This window comes from Kogia breviceps, chromosome 9, assembly GCF_026419965.1.
Source record: "Kogia breviceps isolate mKogBre1 chromosome 9, mKogBre1 haplotype 1, whole genome shotgun sequence".
NCBI lineage: Eukaryota > Metazoa > Chordata > Mammalia > Artiodactyla > Physeteridae > Kogia > Kogia breviceps.
This window is the reverse complement of record NC_081318.1, coordinates 41,277,024-41,297,862: the sequence shown is the minus strand read 5'-3', so window position 1 is coordinate 41,297,862 and position 20,839 is coordinate 41,277,024. Positions and strand designations below refer to the sequence as shown.

The 20,839-nt window shown below is 40.7% G+C and overlaps 1 protein-coding gene across 8 annotated transcripts in view; it reads right to left on the bottom strand.

Annotated features, from left to right (window-relative positions):
- The window catches only part of AOAH (acyloxyacyl hydrolase), a 177,634-nt gene that overhangs the window by 132,423 nt on the left and 24,372 nt on the right, over positions 1–20,839 (bottom strand). For 7 of the 8 annotated variants that reach the window (XM_059073653.2, XM_067042335.1, XM_067042336.1 and 4 more), the window contains exons 3-4: positions 9,628–9,694; positions 1,737–1,836 (exon numbers count right to left, since the gene is read on the bottom strand). In XM_059073653.2, the coding sequence (XP_058929636.1) occupies positions 1,737–1,836; positions 9,628–9,694 (167 nt within the window). The remainder of the gene's footprint in view (positions 1–1,736; positions 1,837–9,627; positions 9,695–20,839) is intronic. The other variant, XR_010842142.1, reaches the window with a different exon arrangement.

Genomic DNA, 20,839 nt, shown 5'->3' with positions numbered 1-20,839 from the left:
GGAGGACAAGGAAATGCTATTTCGAGTATAAATTCTACAGAGTATAAAAATAAAGAATGTCATTTTAAATGGGATAGTTTAAAGTTGAACATTTTGTGACTATGTATAGCTGTGAGTGTGAAAATATATAAAATGATGTTATTTAAGGAAATCACAAAAACCCATATCACTTGCCTTTGTACATAGAGACACATTACTTCTGTACATTATCAAACAGTGAATATTATTATATTCATATGCTATTTGAATACATGGAAAAAAAAATTTTAATTAAAATTAACTCTTCTAGAAATCAGTGGAGACCACATCTTCTCAGGTAGAATTAAGGGAAATTTAACTGGCGTTTAGTCAATAATCGAGGTAGCATGACATGCACATGTACCCCCAGGTATTTGCATCTCTTTCTTCCTGTTCAAGGAGACAGCCTTATGATATTTAATATTACCACTAACCCAAATCGTGTTCACTGGTTAGGCCAAAAAGTGTTAAAATGACTTTATTTCAATAAGAATAAAAAGGAAATTACAAATAAAACAGAAGCCTGTTGTGTTATATATAGAAAGACTATAATTCTGGGAAAGGGGGCACAGAATTTTATTTTTTTAAAAATATTACTTATTTTGTTTTATTTTATAGGAAGTTTCTGAAAATCATTATTTTGAGGCCTAACCAGATCTAATATCATACTCTCATTCGTAGCATGAGCAGGAAATTGTGTCCACATTTGTCTGTCTCCATCTGCATTCCAATTCAGAATTGTCAGGACTTCCCTGGTGGTCAGGTGGTTAAGAATCAGTCTTGTAATGCAGGGGATGCCGGTTCAATCCCTGGTCAGGGAACTAAGGTCCCACATGCCGCAGGGCAACTAAGCCCACACACCACAACTACGGAGCCCACATGCCACAACTAGAGAGCCCTCGCACCGCAACTAATGAGCCTGTGCGCCACAACTAGAGAGAAGTCCATGCACTGCAATGAAGAGCCCACACACTGCAATGAAAGATCCCATGTACCACAACTAAGACCCAATGCAGCCAAAAAATAAATATATAAATAAATATTTAAAAATAAATAAATAAAAATAAAAAATTGTCCAACATGATATAATGCACACACGGTATTCTGAAGAGCTACCTCTGAATAATAATGATATTGGTAATAATTACATTAGCTACCATTTTTATTAATATTTATGCAGCAGGTATTGTGCTAAGCATTATATATATATTAGTTCACCTACTTCCTCCAACAAATCTATGAGGGAGGTGTTTTAGGTATTTTGTTAGACTGATTTTATGGGTGAGAACAATAAAGCTTAGACTGGGGGAACAACTGCCCAAGTTTTCCCAGGATGTGGGACTTCCAAGTGCTTATACGAGGAAAGTCCTGGGCAAACTGCATGAGCTGGTCACTCTATAAAAGTAACTTGCTTGATTTTTAAGGGGTAGAGAGGGATTTAATCTCTTCTCACCTTGGCTGGTAAGATTTCCTATGTACTGCCAGCCCAGCTCTAGAATACAGTCTAAAATAAACAGCAAAGACATTCTTTGGTGGCATGGGGGAGGGATCTAAGTTGAAGTTTGGGAATATTATTCCAGGTGATGTAATGGAAAATGTCATTTTTCCGGTCCCTGTCCCCAGACCACTGAGCCAGTGAAGCTGAACCTCCTTTTACCAGATTTCCAAAGGGTTTGCATATCACCGTAATCTGACATTCAGAATGAAAAAGCACTCACCTTGGGAAGGGGATAGAGGTGACACAAGGGTTGGCCAGGGTCCTGTTTACAAAACTCCAAGGTGTGACACACCACATCGGCATTCACATCCGCTCTGAGCCTGGAGGGAAATAGGGCAAAACAAAAGATATTTAAAAGCTCTCAGGCATTAGGAAACAAAAGCTATTTCAAAAGAAGGTCAGTTCCCAGAATGGATTCTAGTATGGCCTTTGAGTCCAGTTCCATGCAGCTGCTGGATCATAATGATTTCCTGCCACTTGCTCTCTCCTACTTTTAGAATAAGGTCCTGGGGGTGGGGAGAGGGGACTCACGGCACTGAGCCGTGAGCCGGCCTCTCACACCAGCACTGTGATGCTTTTCAAGAGAAGCCGCAAATAAAATTGAGAAAGGAAAAAATGGACAGGGGTGTAATTTCATGGGAACAACATTATTTTTTAAAATTTATTTATTTAATTAATTTATTTTTGGCTGTGTTGGCTCTTTGTGGCTGCGTGCAGGTTTTCTCTAGTTGCGACGAGTGGGGGCTACTCTTCGTTGTGGTGTGCGGGCTTCTCATTGCTGTGGCTTCTCTTGTTGTGGAGCCCGAGCTCTAGGTGTGCGGGCTTCAGTAGTTGCAGCCTGCGGGCTCAGTAGTTGTGGCTCACGGGCTCTAGAGCGCAGGTTCAGTAGTTGTGGCACACAGGCTCAGTTGCCCGGAGGCATGTGGGACACTCCCAGACCAGGGCTCAAACCTGTGTCCCCCTCATTGTCAGGCAGACTCTCAACCACTGCACCACCAGGGAAGCCCCAGAACAGCATTTTAATGTTTGCTGAGCCTTATACCAAAAAATCTTTGATATAGCCTTTTAAACACCTAAAATTATTTTCTTAGGTGTAATCCAAATCACCTCTTTTCCTTTTAAAGTAAATATATTTATCTTTGACTTTTTCCCCTGAGTATGGTGTAAGGATAGTGCTCTTCAAACATTTTGGTTTATGTCTAGGTTTGAAGGGGTTAAAACAAACCTTCCATATTCATTTTCTACATGCCACCCCCAACACTCTTAAACCAAGAAGAATGAGTATAATGTGCTGCTTCAAATGAAGGAACAAGTCATGTGTGGACTTTCAGTAACTTTTCCAAGTAAACTACTGATTCAAACTCAAATCAAAACAACAAAAACAAAGACTCCAGAAACATACGTTGGTAATATCTAGAGACTAATCTTGGAAGGACAGTTATAGATTCTAGAAGCTATTTTGAGGGGTTTCTTCTCAACTCACATGATCACTTAACTGTCCCCCTTCACCTGTAGGGGTGGGTTCCTGGCAACTGTGTATATACTTCATATCTCCTGCCAGTTGATTGGTCCTCATTAGACTGCAATTCAAGTAGGACCAATCAGATTCTCTCTCAGGGAAATTTGGAATTGGTATTAAAAAGTCTGACTTCATTCTGGGCTGTTCCAAGAATAGCAGGAGTTATAGTGACTGGGGACTGTAATGTTATTTCCTGCCATGAGGACAGAGCATTTGGAAAGCTAGTCTGTAGGATGGGGTTCAGGGGGCAGAACCCAACATGTGCAGTGAGGAAGACTCTGTTCCTGGTGGCTTCCCAGTCCCTTTTCCAGCTCTGTCTGAAGCCTGGATATTTTCCTGCCTTTAAGTTCCATGACATGCTTTGGGTACCCTTGTAATAAATCTGCTCTAACACCCTCCCCCTCCAACTATTACAGTGACTATCTCTACAGCTACTACAATCACTACCACCATTCTCTCCCTGACCCTCCTCCTCTTCCTCTTCCTTCTACTTCACAAGCAAAGCTAAGTTGCTTCTGTTTTTTTGTCTTTTTTGACTGAATGCAGTCACAGCCCACGCATGGGCCAGCCTTTGAGAGGCACTGGTGAGCTTGGCAATGCTTGGCCTTGTGACCAGGGCCTGGATGTAAGTCATTGGATCTGCTCCCTGCCTTCATTCCTGTTTCTGCTTTATTTCTACAATAACCATTCCAGTGACCCTCCATTAGGTTGCCCACTCCTCCAAGAGAGTTTTCTACCTGGACATGCAGAATAAAAAATGAGATTTAGAGAGGTAAAACAAAAGCAAGGCGCAAACAAAACAAAATAAAACAGAAACGCATCCTGGTTTCACTTAGTGTGCATAAGTAGCACTTTTAATAGTTGCTGAACATTGAAACATCTTTAAAAGCTCTAATAATCTTAACTTTGGACTGTCAAGCAAAACGTGTGAGGAAGGGCCTTGAGTCTTAATTTATATCATGAAACTTCTTGCAGAAAGAAATGCCCCAATATTAATGAAAAGCCTATCGGAGAAAGAGAGTCCATCTCAGAGATCTTTAAATATTTTGATGTGATCCAGGAATCCCATTCCTGGGCATCTATCAGGAAAAGATGAAAACTCTAATTTGAAAAGACACATGCACTCCAATGTTAATAGCGGCACTATTTAGAATAGCCAAGACATGGAAGCAACCTAAGTGTCTATCAACAGGTGAATGGATAAAGAAGATGTGATATGTGTGTGTGTGTGTGTGTGTGTGTGTGTGTACACACACACACACACACACACATATACACACACACACCTTGGAATAAAAAAGAATTAAACAATGCCATAAAAAAGAATGAAATAATGCCATTTGCTGCAACATGGATGGACCTAGAGATTATCATACTAAGTGAAGTAAGTCAGAGAGAGAAAAACAAATGTTATATGATACCACTTATATGTGGAATCTAAAAAATAGTACAAATGGACTTATATACAACAGAAATAGACTCACAGACATAGAAAAGAAACATGGTTACCAAAGGGGAAGGGGGAGGGATAAATTAGGAATATGGAATTAACAGATACACACTACCATATATAAAACAGATAAACAACAAGGTTTTACTGTGTAGCATAGGGAACTATATTCAATATCTTGTAATAAACTATAATGGAAAATAATAGAAAAGAATATATGTATAACCAAATCACTTTGCTGTACCCCTGAACCTAAGACAATATTGTAAGTCACCTATACTTCAACTAAAAAAAGAGAAAATATTTTGATGGTCACTAGTATGTGAAAACATAGGCTGGGATCATGGCTTTCAAATTTCATTCCAGCTGAATGAGACTTAAAAATGTGACTGGCTAAATGGCTTTTCAGCTTTTTGTGAGCATCTGAGTTAAGACAGGAAAGTGAGCTCATCATGAGAGTCATCTGCTTGGCCCCAGGGTTCCTTCATAGGAGGTGGAGGGGAAGGTAATGTAAAGGTAACTAAGCTGTGGGACAAGCAGTTTGTGACACACAAGGTCCATTACCAAAGTAATGTCTACTAAGGGTCAGTAAATCAGGAGAGGGTGGCTGTTTTCACACATCTGTTCTCAACTTAATGGTTCATTTATTTAGTTGATGACTGCTGTCTTTGGGGAGATCTGGTATTTTGTGGACTCGGGAGGGTAATAAATAGGGCTCTGCTTAATCTTTTTTTTTTTTTCAACCTAAGGCCAATATCCCATCTGTGGCAATTCAGAACCACCAGAGCTAACTCATCATATGGTGTCCAAGATCTATTCTCTTTCCCCTGTAAACAGAGCAAAATTTCAAGTAAGTGAACTTGAATATGGGAGTGGGGATGGGGGCCCCTCATTCAGAGAGTGAGACTTGTGTTCTCTGAACTGAAAAATAGAAGAGGGGAACTGGGTATGTGGTTTCCCTCCCCAATCCTCTAAGATGAGAGCTTTATCATCAAAAGACTGAAATTGAGAAGCACTCCTTTGGACAAGAATAGAATGTGCTGAGCCTCATACATCCAGACAAGTGTAAGACCATGACAGTGTGCAACATGCAAAGAAGTGGCAAAATAGCATGTGTGCTCTTACCCAGCCTTGGGACAGAAGGCCTAGGCTATACATAATTTGTGAAATCCTCTGGAAATCTCCAAACCCTTAATAACTATTCCCATCCAACATTGCCTTCTTTTTCCCGGAGCTGCAAATAAGACCAAAATGGTCACATTTCAATTTACATCCTTTACTACCTTTACAGGTAACAGAGTTGTACAGGAGTGAGTCACGTGGGGAGGAAGCTTCAACACATTCGGCAGAGCTAATTAACAACTTTAATTAGGATCATGGTAGAAGGAAGTCAATGCTGATGATTGTCATTATCATAAATCAAAAGAAGGGGGCACCGTCAGGGTTAAGTTTGAACAGACAGGTAGAGAGAGTGCTAGCCTTATGGCAGGGAGCAAGGACAGGGCCTTTCACACAAGAAAGCTCTCAGATTTAGACCTTTTTTTTTTTTTTTCTTTTTCAGTACGCGGGCCTCTCATTGTTGTGGCCTCTCACGTTGCAGGGCGCAGGCTCTGGACGCGCAGGCTCAGCGGCTGTGGCTCACGGGCCCAGCCGCTCCACGGCATGTGGGATCTTCCCGGACCGGGGCACGAACCCGTGTCCCCTGCATTGGCAGGCGGACTCTCAACCACTGCGCCACCAGGGAAGCCCCAGATTTAGACCTTTAACATCACTTTCAAAGGAGAATTTATACATTAATATATAAAGCCACAGAGATACACTCACAGCATTGAAAGATCTTCCTCATACGACTTAACACTTTTATCTCACTTCTGGACCACACTCTTTAGAGTGTACTAGGAATTTAATCATTTCTATAAATCTTGTCATTACCTTGTCAATGGCTCAGTTGTATTATTGTACTTTATATTTTTGCTATTTAAAAATATGTTGGGCTTCCCTGGTGGCGCAGTGGTTGAGAGTCCACCTGCCAATGCAGTTGTTTGCTATCAGCAAACAACTAATATGCGTCCTGGAAAATTACACACAAACAAAACTAATAGTGGACAGAACCACAAAGGGGGATCATTTATTATATCTATCTTTCTTCAAAGTGGCCTCCCCCATACTAATGAGAATTAGTCACTTATGATTCTCAAAGGAAAATCTTTCTTCCCCTACCCACCACCTATTCAGCCTCTTTCAGTGGCTTGCCAGGCCCATTTTTTCTCAACACCCTGTGTCCACTTATAGTTATTTGAGGTGGGGACTGTCTCTTGTACAGTCCACACCTGTAGTTAGCTAGTACAGTGTCTGTCTGTCCTCTCCTTGATCCCATGCTTAACTAGCTCTTGCACTCAGCGCCCTCTAGCCAGCTACAGAAGAGCATTGGGTTTCTCAGTGAACCCAGGCCACTTCCCTATTTACTCCCAGCACACTTGGTAGCTAATCTCTGACATCCCTTTTGCATATCTGTGTGTACTGCCCTCTTTGGCTTCTGTGACTGTTTTCCACTTACTTCTCTGGTTCCCTGATCTAGGCCCAGGAAAACCTCTCTGGCCAAGCTGATGTTTCCCCCAGAGCACCTGGCTCAGACTAGGTGTGTAAACAGATTCATTGAATAGGCTAAATTGTTTTCTTTTCTTTAGTTCATCTGTAGTGATAATTTTATTTTTATAAAGAATTAATCAACTTAACCAATGATTACTAAAGGCTTTCTATGCTCAAGTATTGCACCAAGCCCTGGAGATACAAAGCCCCCTGCTTCCCCTTCCTCCCTCCCTCCCTTCCTTCCTTCCTTCCTTCCTTCCTTCCTTCCACATATTCAGTATTTTGCTTAAGATGAATAAATGTAGTCTTAGTTCTCAGAAGTCTTTCAATCTAGTTAGCAACTCAAAAAAGTAAATGAAGAATTAAAGTACAAACAGACATGATAAGTGTTGTTTGCAAGTGCTAGGGGTTTGCACAGGATAGGAAGAATGTGTGTGTGTGTCTGTGTGTGTGTGTTGGGGGTATCTATCTTAGCCTAGGGAGGGTCAGGAAAGCTTCCAGAGGAAGTGACCCTGGAGCTGAGGTCCAAAGAAGTAAGATTTGTTTGGGGTACAGGTTTTGGATGTGCCAAGCTGAGCGAACAGCTCATACAAAGGTCCTGAGGCAAAAACCTTCTGATGTGTGGGGAGAATTACAAGTGGTTTGGAGCATGGTGTGCTGTGGAGCAGCTAGGGATGAGTCTGAAAATGTCCTCAGGGGTCAGTTCATAAAGAGCTTTGTGTAGGGGGCTAAAGAATCCTGCAAAGGGTGTGAAAATTTTATGTTGGAGATTGCCATAATTAGTTTCACATTAAAAAGCTATCTAGCCAGCTAGACTGTGGATTATGGACTTGCAAGGCAATGGGCAATCCTGCAGGGCTGGGGTCCTATTAGGAGGTAGTGGCAGTAATAGAGATATGAGCTAAGAAGAAGGGGTCCCTGCCTTCCAAAAACTCCCAGTCCAGGGCCCGTGAAAAATCACTGACCACAGTAGAGGGAGGGCAATATAAATACAGGCAGGTGCACAGCATGAAGGAACACCGATCATCCCTCGGGTCTGTATCATTTTAAGTTCCTTTTGTCTTTAGAATTCTGTAACTGCAGGGTACCCTTCTGTGGAGTTAGCTTCTCTGAGCCACTCTGCTCTGAGGCTAATATTAGGCATATAAAATAGGAACCATGTAAGAATGTTCACAGTAGCACTGTTCATAAGTGCCACATGTGAACAGTGCAAAACCAGAAAACAACCCAAACATCCGTCAATGGGAGAGTGAAGAAATAGATTCTTTTTTTTTAATTTTTTTTTTTTTTTTTTCTGTACGTGGGCCTCTCACTGTTGTGGCCTCTCCCGTTGCGGAGCACAGGCTCCGGATGCGCAGGCTCAGCGGCCATGGCTCACGGGCCCAGCCGCTCCGCGGCATGTGGGATCCTCCCGGACCGGGGCACGAACCCGTGTCCCCTGCATCGGCAGGCGGACTCTCAACCACTGCGCCACCAGGGAAGCCCAGAAATAGATTCTTGTAGAGACACAATGGAATACTGTGTGCAATCAGGGTGCACGAACTACAGCAGTGACACAAATCTATGGATGAATCTTAGACATACAAATTTAAGTGGTGAGTCCCCAAAGATTATGAACAATGTGATACTTTCTTCATAAAGTAAAGAAATAACCAGAATTTTAAAATATGTTTTAAAGGAATATATAAAATAAATATATTAATAATTATTTACTGTATTAGCATATATTATTTTTATGATTATAATTTATCATATTAATAAAAATATACATATATATAAAGACTATTGACAAAGGAAACAAGAGAAAGATAAACATGGGATTTATTACTCGGGTGGAGAAAAGCTTGAGAATGAAAAGAAGGACTGTGTGGTCAGGGTAAGTTATTGTCAAGGACCTAGAATCTGCCTTGGGTGGTAATTTGGAAGCTAATTACAGTATTCAAAGTAACTAGGTAAATAACTAAATAAGAAACACAAGAAAGCCATGTATGAATCCTTGATGAGAAACTGCCTTGAACAGGAATATGATTTATCTGATCCAGTGCTCTGAGCTCAAAAAAGAGAAAAGAGAGAAAAGAAGCAGACAGGTAATGATAATGGCCCACATACAGGATTTTGAGGGGTGGGGCTGGAGAGAAGGCCAGGAAACCAGCAGGTGGGAGGACAGAAGGAAAGAACCTGAGAAGCACGTGGCCGGCCCGAGAACCCAGGAGGGAGTGTAGGGCAAGCTCAGGAGAAAGGGTCAAATTCCCATGTCCAGCCACTAGGATCTTGTCATTTGGTGGCATTATTGGTGAAATTCCTTCTGAAATCCTCTTGGAGAGAAACTGAGCCAGGCTGCCACACTGTAATTCAAAGGGAGCCTTTGCCTAGGATCACAAAGGATCTGAGTCAGGTTTGAATTTTCCACTATTAACAAGAACTGGATAGAGATTACACCCTTTTACAAAAAGTACATCCAACTGGAAATGAAGCCAGCTACCTCCCAGTTTTCCTGCTTGCCCCCCATCATGTCCCAGCAAACAAATCAGATTAATGTGCTGGCATACTCACAGTTTTATGATGTCTGGTCCAAATATGCCTACCACTAAATAGCAGGTGGTCTTCAAGAACAGTTTTTCTAAGAAAAATCAGGGGAAATAAATTATTTTTCATTATGATGAATTTGACACATGAGTTAATAATGATCTTTACTAGGAACTGAAGTTAAGTGCTTAATTTATTATTAATTCAAGTGATTAATTGTAAAGGTTTGGGAGAAATGTTACAATTAATATACCCATGAAAATATCATTTCCATCTCAGGTTTATGTAAATGGCATTTTGTTTACTGTAGATGTTAAAGACCACTAATTTTTGATAAAAATCCAGTTAAATTCTGGAGTCTCATTTTCTTTTGTACAGCAGGGAATGTCTGAATGTTGGTAAGGATCTCATTTGTTGATGATGACAGAAACAGGACTTGCTTTAAAGTAAATAATCTGAAATACTGCTTTGTTAAAAATATTCTTCTCTGATGTTCATTTGGGGAAAAAAGACTTTACTTTGGCTATTTAATTTTTGCTGTTGGTATTCCAGACATAAAAGGATACTAACTGTCACAGGTGTCTCTGCATTGCCATCTACAACAGAGAACACACACACACACACACACACACACACACACACACACACACACATGCAAACCCATGGCCTAGACAACCTCCTTCTCCTGCTTCCCCTGTTATGAAAATACAGGAAGGCTTTATGGATTGGTCTGTTTGGACAAGGAAACCTGTTAAATCTCTGGTCCTGTTTCTCCAGTTTGTCAGCCGACTGTGGAACCCTGGTAATTCTGTGGAGGGCTTTTGCATGATTAGGATGGATGGACTGTCCTGGGGACAGATGGGAAACCCTCCCTGAGAAAAATTTTTCTTGTCATACTTACTTCAAACTGGGCTACCAGTTGCTTGGAGAATAGGCACTATTCAGGATAAATATGGGAAAACTCTCTGGTACTTCAATTTTACTCAATGGTAAATAATGTAAATATTACTTTTATATTAAAATAGATAGTTTCATGGGACGTTTTTTGCAATAAAGCATGAGACTTCAGACACATTATGCTTTTGAAGTAGGAACTTAAAACTAATCTCACATTACTATTGACCTTACAGAAATAAAAAGAATGATAAGGAAATACTATGACATCTGCATGGCAGCAAATGAAAGGCAAATTACCAAAAGTGACTCAAGAATAAATATACAATCTTAATAGACATACAACGAGATTAAATTAGTAATCAAAAATGTCCCATAAAGAAAAGCCCAGGACCAGATAGCTTCACTGGTGAATTGTAACAAACGTTTTCAAAAATCATCTGAATAGATGAAGTTATACAAATAGCCAATAAGCACATGAAAAGATGGTCAACATCATCAGCTATTAAAGGAAATGTAAATAAAAACCACAGTGAGATACCACTTGACACCCACGATGATATGTGAGAATAAAAATGACAGATAAGGGTTTCTCTGGGAGCACAGTGGTTGAGAATCCACCTGCCAATGCAGGGGACACGGGTTAGAGCCCTGGTCTGGGAAGATCCCACATGCCATGGAGCAACTAAGCCCGTGAACCACAACTACTGAAGCCTGCGTGCCTAGAGTCCGTGCTATGCAACAAGAGAAGCCACTGCAATGAGAAGCCTGCGCACCACAACGAAGAGTAGCCCCCACTTGCCACAACTAGAGAAAACTCGTGTGCAGCAATGAAGACCCAATGCAGCCAAAAATAAATTAATAAATAAAATAAATTTATTTTAAAAAAGCAGTGGTTACTTTTATTTTAAAAACTGAAGGATAATAACAAGTATTGATGAGGATGTGGAGAAATTAGAATCCTCATATTCTGCTGGTGGGTGTATAAAATGGTACAGCAACTTTGGTAAACAGTCTGACAGTTCCTCAAATGGTTAAATAATGAGTTACTCTGTGAACCAATAAGCCCACTCCTAGGCCCAAAAGAATTCAAATATTTATATACCCACACAAAAACTTATACATTAATGTTCATAGAGGAATTGCATAAAATAGCAAAGAAGTGGAAATACCTCAACCTAAATGGCTGTTAACTACTGAGTGGATGAACAGAATGGGCTATATCTACACACAACAAAATATTATTCATCTGTAAAGAGTAATGACTTTTGGCGGGGAAGATGGCGGAAGAGTAAGACGCGGAGATCACCTTCCTCCTCACAGATACATCAGAAATACATCTACACGTGGAACTGCTCCTATAGAACACCCACCGAACGCTGGCAGAAGACCTCAGACCTCCCAAAAGGCAAGAAACTCCCCCACGTACCTGGGTAGGGCAAAAGAAAAAAGAATAAACAGAGGCAAAAGAATAGGGAAGGGACCTGCACCAGTGGGAGGGAGCCGTGAAGGAGGAAAGGTTTCCACACACTAGAAGCCCCTTCGCGGGCGGAGACTGCGGGTAGCGGAGTGGGGAAGCTCCGGAGCCGCGGAGGAGAGCGCAGCCACAGGGTGCGGAGGGCAAAGCGGAGAGATTCCCGCACGGAGGATCGGTGCCGACCAGCACTCACCAGCCTGAGAGGCTTGTCTGCTTACCGGCCGGGGCAGGTGGGGCCTGGGAGCTGAGGCTCGGGCTTCGGAGCTTAGATCCCAGGGAGCGGACTGGGGTTGGCGGCGTGAACACAGCCTGAAGGGGTTAGTTCACCACAGCTAGCCGGGAGGGAGTCCGGGAAAAACTCCGGACCTGCCGAAGAGGCAAGAGACTTTTTCTTCCCTGTTTGTTTCCGGGTGCGCGAGGAGAGGGGATTAAGAGCGCCGCTTAAAGGAGCTCCAGAGATAGGCGCGAGCCGCAGCTATCAGCGCGGACCTCAGAGAGTTGCGTGAGACGCTAAGGCTGCTGCTGCCGCCACCAAGAAGCCTGTGTGCGGGCACAGGTCACTATCCACACCTCCCCTCCCGGGAGCCTGTGCAGCCCGCCACTGCCAGGGTCCCGTGATCCAGGGACAACTTCCCCGGGAGAACGCACGGCGCGCCTCAGGCTGGTGCAACGTCACGCCGGCCTCTGCCGCCGCAGGCTCGCCCCGCATCCGTGCCCCTCCCTCCCGCCGGCCTGAGTGAGCCAGAGCCCCCAAATCAGCTGCTCCCTTTAACCCCGTCCTGTCTGACCGAAGAGCAGACGCACTCAGGCGACCTACACGCAGAGGCGGGGCCAAATCCAAAGCTGAACCCTGGGAGCTGTGCGAACAAAGAAGAGAAAGAGAAATTTCTCCCAGCAGCCTCAGGAGCAGCGGATTAAATCTCCACAATCAACTTGATGTACCCTGCATCTCTGGAATACCTGAATAGACAACGAATCATCCCAAATTGAGGAGGTGGACTTTGGGAGCAACGATATATTATTTTTTTCCCCTTTTCCTCTTTTTGTGAGTGTGTATGTGTATGCTTCTGTGTGAGATTTCGTCTGTATAGCTTTGCTTTCACCATTTGTCCTAGGTTTCGGTCTGTCCGTTTTTTGTTTTACTTAAAAAAATCTTTTTTTCTTAATAATTATTTTTTATTTTAATAACTTTATTTTATCTTATCTTACTTTATTTTATTTTATTTTATCCCCTTCCTTCCTTCTTTCCTTCCTCCCTTCCTCCCTTCCTTCCTTCCTTTCTTTCTTCTTTCTTCTTTTCCTCCCTTTTATTCTGAGCCGTGTGGATGAAAGGCTCTTGGTGCTGTAGCCAGGAGTCAGTGCTGTGCCTCTGAGGTGGGAGAGCCAACTTCAGGACACTGGTCCACAAGAGACCTCCCAGCTCCATGTAATATCAAACAGCAAAAATCTCCCAGAGACCTCCATCTCAACACCAACACCCAGCTTCACTCAACGACCAGCAAGCTACAGTGCTGGACAACCTATGCCAAACAACTAGCAAGACAGGAACACAACCCCACCCATTAGAAGAGAGGCTGCCTAAAAACATAATAAGGCCACAGACACCCCAAAACACACCACCAGACATGGACCTGCCCACCAGAAAGACAAGATCCAGCCTCATCCACCAGAACAAAGGCACTAGCCCCCTCCACCAGGAAGCCTACACAACCCACTGAACCAACTTTAGCCACTCGGGACAGACACCAAAAACAACAGGAACTATGAACCTGCAGCCTGTGAAAAGGAGACCCCAAACACAGTAAGATAAGCAAAATGAGAAGACAGAAAAACACACAGCACATGAAGGAGCAAGATAAAAACCCACCTGACCTAACAAATGAAGAGAAAATAGTCTACCTGAAAAAGAATTCAGAATAATGATAGTAAAGATGATTCAAAATCTTGGAAATAGAATAGAGAAAATGCAAGAAACATTTAACAAGGACCTAGAAGAACTAAAGAGGAAACAAGCAATGATGAACAACACAATAAATGAAATTAAAAATACTCTAGATGGGATCAATAGCAGAATAACTGAGGCAGAAAAACGGATAAGTGACCTGGAAGATAAAATAGTGGAAATAACTACTGCAGAGCAGAATAAAGAAAAAAGAATGAAAAGAACTGAGGACAGTCTCAGAGACCTCTGGGATAACATTAAACACACCAACCTTCGAATTATAGGGGTCCCAGAAGAAGAAGAGAAAAAGAAAGGGACTGAGAAAATATTTGAAGAGATTATAGTTGAAAACTTCCCTAATATGAGAAAGGAAATAGTTAATCAAGTCCAGGAAGCACAGAGTCCCATACAGGATAAATCCAAGGAGAAACAAGCCAAAACACATATTAATCAAACTGTCAAAAATTCAATACAAAGAAAACATATTAAAAGCAGCAAGGGAAAAACAACAAATAACACACAAGGGAATCCCAATAAGGTTAACAGCTGATCTTTCAGCAGAAACTCTGCAAGCCAGAAGAGAGTGGCAGGACATATTTAAAGTGATGAAGGGGGAAAACCTACAACCAAGATTACTCTACCCAGCAAGGATCTCATTCAGATTTGATGGAGAAATTAAAACCTTTATAGACAAGCAAAAGCTGAGAGTTCAGCACCACCAAACCAGCTTTACAACAAATGCTTATGAACTTCTCTAGGCAAGAAACACAAGAGAAGGAAAAGACCTGCAATAAAAAATGCAAAACAATTAAGAAAATGGGAATAGGAACATTCATATCGATAATTACCTTAAATGTAAATGGATTAAATGCTCCCACCAATAGACACAGACTGGCTGAATGGATACAAAAAAAAAACCCATATATATGCTATCTACAAGAGACCCACTTCAGACCTAGAGACACGTACAGACAAAAGTGAGGGGACGGAAAAAGATATTCCATACAAATGGAAATCAAAAGAAAGCTGGAGTAGCAATTCTCATATCAGACAAAATAGACTTTAAAACAAAGAGTATTACAAGAGACAAAGAAAGACACGACATAATGATCAAGGGATCAATCCAAGAAAAAGATATAAATATTGTAAATATTTATGCACCCAACATAGGAGCACCTCAATACATAAGGCAAATACTAACAGCCATAAAAGGGGAAGTCGACAGTAACACAATTATAGTCAAGGACTTTAACACCCCACTTTCACCAATGGACAGATCATCCAAAATGAAAATAAATAAGTAAACACAAGTTTTAAATAATACATTAAACAAGATGGAGTTAATTGATATTTATAGGGCATTCCGCCCAAAAACAACAGAGTACACATATTTCTCAAGTGCTCATGGAACATTCTCCAGGATAGATCATATCTTGGGTCACAAATCAAGCCCTGGTAAAATTAAGAAAATTGAAATTGTATCAAGTATCTTTTCCAACCACAACAATATGAGACTAGATATCAATTACAGGAAAAGATCTGTAAAAAATACAAATACATGGAGGCTAAACAATACACGACTTAATAATGAAGTAATCACTGAACAAATCAAAGAGGAAATCAAAAAATGCCTAGAAGCAAATGACCGTGGAGACACGATGACGCAAAACCTATGGGATGCAGCAAAAACAGTTCTAACAGGGAAGTTTATAGCAATACAATCCTACCTTAAGAAACAGGAAACATTTCGAATAAACAACCTAACCTTGCTCCTAAAACAATTAGAGAAAGAAGAACAAAAAAACCCCCAAAGTTAGCAGAAGGAAAGAAATCATAAAGATCAGATCAGAAATAAATGAAATAGAAAGAAAGAAAACAATAGCAAAGATCAATAAAATTAAAAGCTGGTTCTTTGAGAAGATAAACAAAATTGATAAACCATTAGCCAGACTCATCAAGAAAAAAAGGGAGAAGACTCAAATCAATAGAATTTGAAATGAAAAAGGAGAAGTAACAACTGACACTGCAGAAATACAAAATATCATGAGAGATTACTACAAGCAACTCTATGCCAATAAAATGGAAAACCTGGAAGAAATGGACAAATTCTTAGAAAGGCACAATCTGCCAAGACTGAATCAGGAAGAAAGAGAAAATATGACCAGACCAATCACAAGCACTGAAATTGAAACTGTGATTAAAAATCTTCCAACAAACAAAAGCCCAGGACCAGACGGCTTCACAGGCGAATTGTATCAAACATTTAGAGAAGAGCTAACACCTATCCTTCTCAAACTCTTTCAAAATATAGCAGAGGGAGGAACACTCCCAAACTCATTCTATGAGGTCACCATCACCCTGATACCAAAACCAGACAAAGATGCCACAAACAAAGAAAACTACAGGCCAATATCACTGATGAACATAGATGCAAAAATCCTCAACAAAATGCTAGCAAACAGAATCCAACAGCACATTAAAAGGATCATACACCATGATCAAGTGGGGTTTATTCCAGGAATGCAAGGATTCTTCAATATACACAAATCAATCAACGTGATACATCATATTAACAAATTGAAGGAGAAAAACCATATGATCATCTCAATAGATGCAGAGAAAGCTTTCAACAAAATTCAACACCCATTTATGATAAAAACACTGCAGAAAGTAGGCATAGAGGGAACTTTCTGCAACATAAAAAAGGCCATATCTGACAACCCCACAGCCAACATCGTCCTCAATGGTGAAAAACTGAAACCATCTCCACTAAGATCAGGAACAAGACACCGTTGCCCACTCTCACCACTCTTATTCAACATAGTTTTGGAAGTTTTACCCACAGCAATCAGAGAAGAAAAAGAAATAAAAGGAATCCAAAGCAGAAAAGAAGAAGTAAAGCTGTCACTGTTTGCAGATGACATGATACTATACATAGAGCAATCTAAAGATGCTACCAGAAAACTACTAGAGCTAATCAATGAATTTGGTAAAGTAGCAGGATACAAAATTAATGCACAGAAATCTCTGGCATTCCCAAACACTAATGATGAAAAATCTGAAGTGAAATTAAGAAAACACTCCCATTTACCATTGCAACAAAAAGAATAATATATCTAGGAATAAACCTACCTAAGGAGATAAAAGACCTGTATGCAGAAAACTATAAGACAGTGATGAAAGAAATTAAAGTTTATACAAACAGATGGAGAGATATACCATGTTCTTGGATTGGAAGAATCAACATTGTGAAAATGACTCTACTACCCAACGCAGTCTACAGATTCAATGTAATCCCTATCAAACTACCACTGGCATATTTCACAGAACTAGAACAAAAAATTTCACAATTTGTATGAAAACACAAAAGACCCCGAATAGCCAAAGCAATCTTGAGAAAGAAAAATGGAGCTGGAGAATTCAGGCTCCCTGACTTCAGACTATACTACAAAGCAACAGTAATCAAGACAGTATGGTACTGGCACAAAAACAGAAATATAGATCAGTGGAACAGGATAGAAAGCCCAGAGATAAACCCACACACATATGGTCACCTTATCTTTGATAAAGTAGGCAAGCATATACAGTGGAGGAAAGACAGCCTCTTCAATAAATGGTGCTGGGAAAACTGGACAGTTACATGTAAAAGTATGAGATTAGAACACTCCCTAACACCATACATAAAAATAAGCTCAAAATGGATTAAAGACCTAAATGTAAGGCCAGAAACTATCAAACTCTTAGAGGAAAACATAGGCAGAACACTCTACGACATAAATCACAGCAAGATCCTTTTTGACCCACCTCCTAGAGTAATGGAAATAAAAACAAAAATAAACAAGTGGGACCTAATGAAACTTAAAAGCTTTTGCACAGAAAAGTAAACCATAAACAAGACCAAAAGACAACCCTCAGAATGGGAGGAAATATTTGCAAATGAAGCCACTGAGAAAGGATTAATCTCCAAAATTTACAAGCAGCTCATGCAGCTCAATATCAAAAAAACAAACAACCCAATCCTAAAATGGGCAGAAGACCTAAATAGACCTTTCTCCAAAGAAGATATACAGATTGCCAACAAACACATGAAAGAATGCTCAACATCATTAATCATTAGAGAAATGCAGATCAAGGCTACAATGATATATCATCTCACACTGGTCAGAATGGCCATCATCAAAAAATCTAGAAACAATAAATGCTGGAGAGGGTGTGGAGAAAAGGGAACACTCTTGCACTGCTAGTGGGAATGTAAATTGATACAGCCACTATGGAGAACAGTATGGAGGTTCCTTAGAAAACTACAAATAGAGCTACCATATGACCCAGCAATTCCACTACTGGGCATATACCCTGAGAAAACCATAATTCAAAAAGAGTCATGTACCAAAATGTTCATTGCAGCTCTATTTACAATAGCCAGGAGATGGAAGTAACCTAAGTGTTCATCATCGGATGAATGGATAAGGAAGATGTGGCACATATATACAATGGAATATTACTCAGCCATATAAAGAAATGAAATTGAGTTATTTGTAGTGAGGTGGATGGACCTAGAGTCTGTCATACAGAGTGAAGTAAGTCAGAAAGAGAAAAACAAATACCCTATGCTAACGCATATATATGGAATCTAAGAAAATTTAAAACGGTCATGAAGAACCTAGGGGTAATACGGGAATGGAGACACAGACCTACTTGAGGATGTGGGGAGGGGGAACGGTAGGCTGTGACAAAGTGAGAGAGTGGTATGGACATATATACACTACCAAAGTTAGAGTAGATAGCTAGTGGGAAGCAGCCGCATAGCACAGGGATATCAGCTCGGTGGTTTGTGACCACCTAGAAGGGTGGGATAGGGAGGGTTGGAGGGAGGGAGACACAAGAAGGAGGAGATATGGGGATGTATATATATGTATAACTGATTCACTTTGTTATAAAGCAGAAACTAACACACCGTTGTAAAGCAATTATACTCCAATAAAGATGTTTTAAAAAAAAGGCAAAAATAAAAAAGAGTAATGACTTTGTGATACATGCTACAATGTGGATGAACTTAAATACATTATGCTAAGTGGAAGAAACATATTTCTACGATTCCATTTACATGAAATGCCTAGAATAGGCAAATTCACAGAGGCATAAAGTCAATTAGTGGTTGCTTAGCGCTGGGGAGAATGGATGTTTGGGAGGTGATAGCTAAGGGGCATGGAGGTCCTTTTTGGTATAATGAAAATGTTCTAAAATTAATGGTGTCAATGGATGCACAACTCTGTGAATATACTAAAAACCACTGGATTATAAACTTTAAATGAGTGAATTGTATGGCATGTGAACTAAATATCAATGCAACTGTTATAAAATAAAAACAGCACCCCTTGGGTGCTCCTCTTTAGGGGTGTCAAAAAAGCTCTGATGTCCTAAGTCTCAGACACCAGGGTTTCAGCACCAGCTGACTGGCTTCTGACCTTGGTCAGGTTGCTTCCCCTTCTGGGTTTTAGTTTCCTCATCTGAAAAATGTAGGAGTAGGATTCAGTTCAGTTCCCTTCACTGTCTTGGAAGCTTGGAGGATTATGTAACTGACATTCAAAATTACGTGAACTTGCAAAGCACTTTGGAAATGAGTTTCCAGTATCGTTAATGTAAAACTAGTTTAGCTGAGAGCAGAGCAATTTAAAAATCGACACCAGGGTGTTCTTTGATACTTGCAGTGCTGCCTTTCAGGCAGAGAACATTTTTCTTTTTTTCTGGTAAAATAAGAGGTGTTTGCATGTGTGTGTGTGTGTATTTTTTATAGAACATTATTTTGCTCAAGTTGAAGTGAGTGGCAGCAAAGTTCTCCTCACCCTCTGTGCAGGGCCATCTAAACAATCAGTTTTCTCAAACAGGTTCTGTGATGGTTAAGAATGAGAGGCTCCTGCAGAGATGGCTAATGTGGGACAAGAGATGGGCCTCTGAGAGCTAAACTCTAGATCAACACAGAAGGGTGCAGAGCAGAGAGAGGCAAAGTCTCTAGAAAAAGCCAGACAGGGCCCAGTCAGCCATGATCAGATGGTAACCTGTTACTGCTACAACTGAAGAAAAGACTGGTACTAACATAGTGCTAGTAACCTATCTGATGTAAAATATATACAGTTAAACCTTGCCCGTGACCTGGAAGGTACAAGAGCATTTAATTTCTACAGAATCAAAAGGACTTGGAACAGCATAGGGAAAAAGAAAAGTATGGCCATTCCCAAGGGCAAAGGAAGGTTAAAAAAGGAACAATTGGTGTATCCACATATATGGGTGTAAATAAAACCTAGAACATCCCAAGTTGTAAGTCACTTTTATGTTTATCATCACGTCGTTTCTCATAAGAAACTTTTGAGGGGGTGGTTATTTTTACCCTCATTCTATGGGAAGGAACTTTGAGGTTCAGAGAGGTAAGGCTGCCCAAGAGTACAGTGGTTCAGTAAGAGATTAAAGTCTTCTACCCCAAAAGCCCAAACTATTTGTAGTATGCATTTCAACATACTTAGGACATTTTATTTGATGCCTCATCTCCCTCAGGTATGGCAGGTATACACTAACTACTGATTAGAAATTTGCAGCACAGTGAGGTGAACTAACCACTGAGATAGTTTTGTAGCTATGTGTTCTAGGCTGCATGTAGATTTTCAGAACCTACAGAATGTGAGGAGAGCTGCCTTCCTCATTTTAAGACGACATGAGTTTTTAGCTATCATACTCCATGGAGATAAGATTTCTGCACAGGTGACCCAAGAAAGTGAAATTCTAGCAAGAATCTGAGGGCATATGAGTCTACTGACCCCTGGTGAGAAGATTCCATTAATCATTTTTCCATTAACAATTCTGAGATTCTTCCAAGGTGTTTACTAATGAGAGCCAGAGGCAAATGCAGTGGGTGAAACTGAAGGTCAGAAATA